Raw genomic sequence first — 8,973 nt, forward strand, 5'->3', positions numbered from 1 at the left:
CCCTGGGCACTATGGGTAATTTAGCACGGCCAATCCACCCTAACCTGGACACCTTTAGACTGTGGGAGGAATCCGGAGAAAACCCACACAGACACTGGGACAGAATGTGCAAACTCCACACACAGACAGTCACCCCGAGGGTGGAATCGAACCCGGGTTCCTGCCGCCGTGAGGCTAACCACTGAGCCACCGTGCGTTGTTTTTATTTAAGAAAAATGCCTTTCTCCCCGGGTCAAGTGAGCCGAGGTCCAATTTTAACGTCTCGCCTGAAGTGCCTGTGGCAGTGTAGCGTTCCATCAGTCCTGCGCTGGGTGGGGTCAGCCTTTCATTACTTACCGCGTCGCCCTACACTTTCCAAAGCGACGGGAATAAAATGCGCCCTTACGCGAGTTGTAGCCCAGACGGATGTGGGGGGTGGGGGGGAGCGAGGGGGGATTTGGAGCACAAAACTTGGAAGACTGGTGGAACAGGCTGAGTTGGTGAGTGCTGTGCAGGTTTCTCCTAAACACCCAGTGGTTTGGAATCGTCCCTCCCAGGCCCCATCCAGTGAAACCCATGGCCGCGGCCGAGCCCAAGATCCACGACGTGAGCTCGGAGGAGAACCTCAAGGCCCGCCTCAAGGTGGTGGACACCATCGCGACCAGACCTTCGACTGGACAGGCGGTGACCCTCGGCGAAAGGCTGACCACTCCAAAGGTGAGGCCGGGCTGTCCTTTGCGGAAGTTTCTGCCCATTCTCCACGGCGTGGGCTTTCATTGCGTCTAAGATCCGGAATTTCCAATCTTTCTCCGCTATTGAGAGCGGCAAGATCCTGGGAGGGGCCTTTGGGAAAGCGTGTTGGTGGGGGGCAGCAAGTGAGAGGACGTTCCCTCTGGTCTCCGAATGAGGGCCGTCTGATCGTAGATTGGGGGGGGGGGGGGAGGAGGGGGAGGAATGATTACACACCCTCCTAGAGAGGGTTTGGGGCTTGGTGGTGGGAGGGGGTGGTCTGCGTGGGGCTGGGTCATCATCGATTCCGGCCTCGAGTTCACTCAGATTTTTGAGGAGGGTGGGACAGGTGGGTGTTGCTGTCAGGATCTGACTGCAACCCCATCGAACGGCAAAGCAGGCTCGAGGAGTCGAATGGCCTACACCTGATCCTGTCTTCTATATACCTACCCCAGTGGATAGGTCAGACGTGCAGTAGGCACGCTACCAGCTGGATGTCGCAGAGGATCCTGTACTCCATCTTTCACAGTCTTCCCCTTTTTCTTTTAGAAAGAAAGGTTCATTTTTCTCGGTGTTAACGTTCCCGACGTGGGCCTGGATCCCGCGCTCTCGGAAGGTCGCTGGCGGTCCCTGTGGGAGACGCTGACTTCCCGACCCCGTTAACAGGGGGCTTGGGAGGTGTGCATGGGGGTTTAATTTCTGGCTTGGATGAGAGTGACCGTCTGCTTCAGCTCTTCAGCAAAGGCTCCTGAATTAGTGAGGGCCCCGTGACAGCGACCAACTCGGGTTGGGGGGGGAGGGGGGGGCAACACAGGTCAAGTCCAGGGGTAGGCAGAGGCCATTCAGCGTCCTCAACCCTGCTTCTATCGGTCCGTCAATATCGTGGCTGATCTAACCCCTTCCGCATTCCTGCTACCCCTCGTAACCTTTCCCTTCACCCCACCTAATCCCCCCAAGAATCTACCCACCTCGGTCTTAAATATTTTCAGAGACTGCTTCCTCCACATTTTCCCAAGAAGGAAGTTACAAAGGAGCTTGGTCCTTTTTTTTTTTTTTTGAAGAAAAAAAGTCTCTTCTCATCCCTGTCTATTTTTGTCTAATTTAACCTATTTCTGTCATCAACTTGTTCAGAAATGTTACTCCACAACCCTGGTGCAGGTGGGACTTGAACCCGAGTCTCCCCTGGTGCAGGGGCAGGGACACTACCACTGTGCCACAAGAGGGCCCTTCTGGTTTTTTTTTAATTCAACCTATTTTTCCAAATTAACCTGTTCAGAGATGATGCTACACGCCTCAGGAGCAGTTGGGACTTTAACCCAGGTCTCCCGGCCCAGGCTTAGGGGCGCTACCACTGTGCTACAAGAGGACCCCCACCCACCGTCTTTTTCTTTTTAAACAGTGACCCCTAGTTCTCGATTCTCTTGCAGTAGGAAGCATCTTTCTCCATATCTGGCCTCCGGATCCTTTATGTTTTATTTCCATCGCCTCCGACTCTTCTAAACTCCGGAGACTCCCATCCTAGCCTTTCCTGACATGGCAATCCACTTGTTCCAGGGATTAGTCTACTAAAATGTCTCTGGACCGTTCCCAATTCGCCTGCATCCTTCCTTAAATAGGGAGACCAGTGCTCAACTTGATTTGTTCATTGTCACGTGAATCTTGTTACAAAAAAATACAGTGAAAAGTCTTGTATAGCGTGGCCAGTCTCCGGCACCATTTTGAAACGCAGAACACCCTGCTGGGCTAATTGTAAAAGGTGCAATGGCATTATTTTGTTGAAGAGAAGGAGAGCTCTCCCCAGTTTTGGTACCAACGTTTATCTCTCAGTCAACATGACGATGAAATTGACTTACCTGGTCGCCATCGGGTTGCTGTTTGTGGGAGCTTGCTGTGCAGAGCTGGGTTACGTCACCAAAGCTGTGGAGCAGACACTCTGTATAGAAAGAGGCCATTTGGCCTATCATGTCTTTGCCAGCCCTCCGCACCCACAATCCGTCCACACCTCTCTGCAATCCTGCTACGTTCTTCCTCTCTCAAAAAAAAACGTAATTTCTTAATGGATCCCCCAAATCTCCACTTGGCCATGTTCCTGGTAACTATAGGTGAGTTAACTTAACGCCTGTCAATGAAGGGATGATGTTAGAGTCTATTTTAAAATGTACCGCGTTCAAATCTGGTCTCCCTGCTACAGGAAGGATGTTGTTGAACTTGAAAGGGCTCGGAACAGATTTACAAGGATGTTGCCAGAATGGGAAGGTTTGAGCTACAGGGACAGGCTATTTTCCCTGGAGCGTTGGAGGGGTGACCTTATAGAGTTTTTATAAAATCATGAGGGGCATGGATAGGATGAACAGCCAAAGTCTTTTTCCCCAGGATAGGGGAGTCCAAAACCAGGGGGTGTAGGTTTAAGGTGAGAGGGGCAAGGGAGCTGAGGGGCAGTGCTTTCACACAGAGGGTGGTGTGTGTATGGAATGAGCTGCCAGAGGAAGTGGTGGAGGCGGGTACAGTTTAAAAGGCATCTGGATGGGGACATGAATAGAATTTAAAGGATACGGGCCAAATGCTGGCAAAAGGGACTAGATTAATTTAGGATATCTGGTCAGCACGACAAATTCTTTTCTGAACCCTTTCAATTTTAACAACATCCTTTGGTGCTGCACAACTCTATGATATGGCTCTTACAAATATATAATCTAAATCAATTAACCAGCACGTCTTCTGAAAGGGGAATTCATGTCTGTTAAAATACATAATCATTCTTTTGAAGAGGTAATTAAAGGAGAGCCGGTAGAATGATACATTTGGATTTTTCACACTGAATAAGGTACCACGCATTAAGTGACTCAGGATGGTAAGATGCCTGTAGTGTTGGAGATATAGACTGGCAAGGATGTAGGATCAGTGAACTAATGGGGTAAGGAGGATATGTTCAGGATTAAACCTGTAACTAGTGGAGGGCCACAGGGATCAGAGCTGGGGCTATAATTATTTATAATGTATATTGATGAGACCAAAATAGACGGGAAAATACAATGAAGATGCCACTGGCTGTAGCTGAGTGGGCAGAAACTTGGCAGAATACAGGGTAATGAGGTGCTGAACTTTGGCAGGAAGAGGAGAGGAGCTGCATGTTGTTTAACGGTGGCAGGAAGAGGAGAGGAGCTGCATGTTGTTTAACGGTGGAGACTGCAGAAAGATAACGGCACAGAGGGATTGGGGAGTCCTTGTGCATAAATCACAAATCTATTTCCCCTCAGGCGGCCATGAATCTGAGCAATTCTTCCCTGGAAAGAGAGCTGCAGAACTTGGGTTGTCCAGCATAGTCGAGGCTGAGATACGGATGTTTTAGTCTGGCCGGGAATGAAGGGTTAGGAGGAAAGGGCAATGAGGTGAGACTCGGGGATGATTTAAGTCAGCCGGTGGGCTGAAGAACCGTCTCCTGCTACATCTTGTGAAAAGTCTTAATTTGAAAGTCATTCTGACCCTCAGTTACAGAATTTAGTTTTAAACCTTGTTACTAAGTATTTTTCTCCATCTTTGGGAGAAAAATAAAATGTGCAGAGTTAAGGGGAAAAGGCAGGTGTTTGACGGCAAGTTAAAAGACACTCTGCAGTGCGACATTTCTCTGATATTTAAAAAAAACAAATCGTGTGTTGTTGAGTTCAACGTCTTTCTTTCCTCTCTCCCTGTCCTCCTCTCCCTCTTTCAACTCCCTTTTCCCCCTCTCTCTCCCCCCCCCTTCCCCCCCCCCCCCCCCCCTCCTCCCTCCCTCTCTCACCCCGTTCCCCCCCTCTTCCGACTCCCCACCCCCTTCTCTCTCCCCCGACTTCCCTCTCTTCTCTCTCCTCAATACTTCCCTCTCTCTCTCCCCACTTCCCTCTCTTCTCTCTCCCCACTTCCCTCTCTTCTCTCTCCCCACTCTCCCTCCCCCCCCCCTCCCCTCCCCCCCCCTCTCGCCCCCTCTCTCTCCCTCCTTCTCTCTCCCTCCCCCTCCCGGCTGCAGGAGTATGACCCATCAGACCCAGCGGCTGCCTACACCCAGCTCACCCACGATGAGCTGATCCAGTTGGTCCTGAAGCAGAAGGAGATCATCTCCAAGAAGGACTGCCATGTGCAGGAGCTGGAGAACTACATCGATAACCTGTTGGTACGGGTGATGGAGGAGACGCCCAGCATCCTGAGGGTGTCCTACCAACCCCCCAGGAAGGCCGAGCGAGTGTGACTGAGGGTGGGGAGCTGACTCCCACCATGTTGATACCTGAATCATTACATACCCTGGCTTTGTAACAGACCCTGGGGCTGGAGCGTGGTTTGAGTTTTATCAGTACTGCTGCCTGACCTGTGTCGAATGCATTGGGGTTTGAACTCCTGCTCCCCTCCCCAGTCCAAATCTCCTCCAATACCCCTCTGAAAGCACGGCTCATCATGCCCCCCCCCCCCCAACCCGAAACAAACACTCTCACTGCGAGTTGTTCTACCTGACCCAACTCAACCTCCTCGCCTGCAATCCTGGAGCTGAGGGGTTAGGATCAGACAAGAATCGTTCTCCTGTAGAAACACTCAAATTCGGAGTTGGTTGTGGGGGTGGTGGGGCTCCTAATAATTATCTCTTCCCAACCCCCCCCCCCCGCCCATTCTTACTGGACCTGTAACCTTTGACTCCTGTGACCTACCAAAGCTTTTGTAGCTTTCTGCATCTCGGAAAGTGTCTAGGGTTTTGTGAGCAAGAGGGACATTTTACAGTCTGTACATGAGCAAATTATTTTTTCTTAGAAAAGTGTGTCTTTAAAAGGTCTAATTTTTAAAATGGGTGAGTATTGATTGGTTGCCTGGGAGCTGATTTTAGTGTCCACTTTACTCCAATGTGAATCTCTTGGCACTTCTCCTTCCCCACTGATCTTTCTCAAATCCAGTGCCTTTCTCTGTAAATGAAGGCAGATGGACAGTGGTCAATGTTTAATAATACGTGTTTGTCCTGAATTTTTTTTTTTGAGGATGCCCAATTTTTAAGACTTTGCTGACTAACCTTTGTCCTTCACCAATCTACTGTCTGAAAGGGGTGTCTATGTATATCTGTCGGGAAGAGAGTTAACTTGCTGTAATAGCCAGTCGCAGCAGTGTGTACGGTCTACAAGATGCACTGCAGCGTCTCACCGAGGCCCCTCAGACAGCACCTTCCAAACCCACGACCCACTTCCATCCAGAAGGACAAGGGGCAGCAGGTACATGGGAACACCGTCCCCTGCAAGTTCACCCTCCGAGCCCCTCACTATCCCTGACTTTGGGAAATATATCGGCCGTTCCTTCAGTGCCGCTGGGTCAGAATCCTGGAACTCCCTCCCTGAGGGCACTGTGTGGGGGTCCCTACCCCACACAGACTGCAGCGGCTCACCCCCACCTTCTCAAGGGTGGGGGGGAAATTAGGAGGGAATGGGGCAATAAATGGAGACCTTGTGAAAGAATGTTTTGGAAGAAAAAAATCAAGTGCTACAGACCATGCCCAGATGGGATGACAGCTATGAAGTCCTGCTGTGAACAAATTGACCTTTGAACCTCATTGATCTGGTAACTAATTTGGAGGGTCCCACTGTAATATAATGGATTTGAGACTGTAATTTGGAGAAGTGTGGGGTCGGTCACTGTGAAAAGCCTTTATTAAAGGTACTGAAATTTTTTTAAAAACTTTGCGCAAAAAAAAAGAGGTTGGGGCGTCCAGCCTTTATTTGCTTACCGGACTCATCCAACCTTTCTCCTCTCCGGGCCAAATTACTTTTGGCGAAAAGCAGACAGTCCTTCAACAGAGTTTAGGGCTGGTGTTGTATATTTCAATGACTATAGATTGTTTTATATAACTTTAATATATTGAGGTTTACAAGTAGTTGCAGAATCCCCACAAATACCTGATGCAGGATGGCGAAACTTTTGACTTTTTTGAGAAGCATCGAAACTTGCTTTCCAAATGCTTGTTGGACAAGGGCTGAGAGCCTCCGATGGTCTGCCTCCCTGACGCTGGGACCTTCGGGCCAAGCCCCGCTACACACCCGCCTCCCTATCTGCCCTGAACGTAACAGCGCGGATGCGACCGGTCCAGCTCTGGTTTTAATTCAAGGCGGGCACCAATGGGACAGAACCAAGACAGCATCTCGTAAACACTGTGCAGAGAACTGATCGGGATCGGCCGCTCAAAGATTCTGCTCCAAGGGGGCACCCTCTGACTCTCAGCCCGCTCCGCAGCAGAAAGCTCATCTTGGGTTAGGCGGGCAGTTTGGAGCGTGAACTGTTTCTAACGCCCGACTTCTCCTATCCTCTTCAAAAGTTTTCCCCTTCTCACTGCGTTCCTGCTTTCCGCCCAGCGATCCGAGGTGGGGAAGGGACACGCAGGAAGGACCTTCCTGTAATCGGAAGAGTTTGAGCCCTCGTGTGAAAACGCTCATGCGGTCGAGGTCGAGTGCTTTAGCAACGTAGACGTGTGCAGATGCTTGTTACAAGAGATGGGAGAGAGGGAAAGGTTTCTACAGTAACTTTTGAAGAGTCGGTGTCTGAAATGCTCTCTCCCTGTTTGCAGATTTGTTCTGCAAAGGGGTCTGGGCGTTATGGGAGCATCACTGTGAGTGCAACTGTACAGTCTGGGAGAGCTCGAGTGAAAAGCACTGACCCCTTTATTCCCCGGGACACGCCGCATGGATTGGGTTTGCCAGTCAGAAGGCCTCCCAGGTGTCCGAAGTTCTTGTACTGTGCGAGAGGAGGTGCGCCAAGTGGGCTGGGCGAGAGGTGTCACCCCGCCGAACGCACCAGTAGGATGATGACCAGCAGTTAACTGCCAGGCCCCGCTTTCAGTTTTTAAAGCGGGCACGTTGGTTCTGACTGGTTGAGATGTTGCCTCTAAGGAAGGAGCCATGGAGTAGCTGTTGCCTGCTCAACTCCTGAGGAGTGGGCTTCGTGGCCGTAAGAGTGCGAGCCAAGGGACTTGGATATAAATGCGTCTTTCTTCCCCGCAACACCAAAAGGAAAGAGAATGGGTGACGTAACCTCATCCTTGTGTTGCCTCTGCAAGGGATTAAGCCAATATGATGCTTGACTCTCACACTAAGACCTTTTGACTTGGTCCTTCCTGTCACATGCAAACGAGAACTTTCCCCATTCCTTATGTGAATGGGGACAGGGTGACACCAAAGGCTGATCCAGTTGAGTGCCTCGTCATTTTTTTTTTGATTAGAACACTATTATGTAGGGGTAACAGACAACACGAGCAGCTACCGTTCGTGTTGAGAGCTAATGCCGTGTTGGTTCTGGGTGTGGTCTCCCACCTACGTGTTATAATGCAGCCAAACCCTGTTTCAGGTCGCTATAGTGGGGCCAGCTTACCCCACCACCCCGGCCTGTGTCTCGAGGGGGTAAGCCACGTGTGCTGCTGGCTTTTGGGGTCAAATACTGGCATAGACCCCCCACCCCAACCACCCTGTTCAGATCGAGGCCTGACTCCTGCCCTTCTGAGGAGCAATGCTGCAGGGACTGGCTCGACCGTTTCCTGCGATGAGGAACCTTTCCACAAGTTTACTTAGGCCTGTTTTTAAAAACCTCTGGTGGATGTTGGCTGGCATGGGTAGGGAGACTGGCGCAGGCTGTTCAGCGATTTCTGTGTCATCAGTTGAGTATGCGGGTTTCCTGTACATAAAGTATGAAAATAGCAATATCCTTCTTTCTCTCCAGTTTGATTTCTTTTTTCCTTGTGTGCATCAAATGATTGAATGTAAAAACAAAATTAACTGAGATTGTCAGCTGCGTGGGACACGTTTGATAATTTGACTCCTGATCAAAATAAACTTCCTTTTTTTATACTTGCAGTGTCTGGAGTTTTGAGTTCTCAGCAATGCTAATGTTCATTCTCCCCTTCTTTCTCTGGTGTAACCCCTGACAGGGCACGAGATGGTCTGCTGATTTCTGAATATTGGTGAATACCTCAGATTTAATTATGTTCAAATGGAGGTCATGTTGCGGCTGTACAGTACACGGCGTGCGGTTCTGGTCGCCCTGCTATAGAAAAGATGTTATTAAACTAGAAACAGTGCAGAAAAGATCTACCAGGATGTTGGTGGGACTAGAGGGTTTGAGTTATAAGGAGAAGCTGCATGGGCTGGGACTTCTTTCCAATGGAGTGTAGGAGAATGAGGTTTATAAAATCATGAGAGGCATAGCTTTTCCCCAAGATAGGGGGAACCCAAAACCAAACGGCATAGGTTTAAGGTGAGAGGACGAAGATTTAAA

At 50.0% G+C, this 8,973-nt stretch overlaps 1 protein-coding gene across 2 annotated transcripts in view; it reads left to right on the forward strand.

Annotated features, from left to right (window-relative positions):
- LOC109920256 (rab11 family-interacting protein 1-like) overlaps positions 1 to 8,546 on the forward strand; it is a 35,121-nt gene extending 26,575 nt beyond the window's left edge. For both annotated transcript variants that reach the window (XM_048618722.1, XM_048618723.1), the window contains exons 6-7: positions 537 to 696; positions 4,712 to 8,546. In XM_048618722.1, the coding sequence (XP_048474679.1) occupies positions 537 to 696; positions 4,712 to 4,930 (379 nt within the window). In that variant the 3' untranslated portion in view covers positions 4,931 to 8,546. The remainder of the gene's footprint in view (positions 1 to 536; positions 697 to 4,711) is intronic.
- Positions 8,547 to 8,973: the final 427 nt, after the last annotated feature.

Source organism: Rhincodon typus, chromosome 40 (genome assembly GCF_021869965.1).
Source record: "Rhincodon typus isolate 14 chromosome 40, sRhiTyp1.1, whole genome shotgun sequence".
Lineage (NCBI taxonomy): Eukaryota > Metazoa > Chordata > Chondrichthyes > Orectolobiformes > Rhincodontidae > Rhincodon > Rhincodon typus.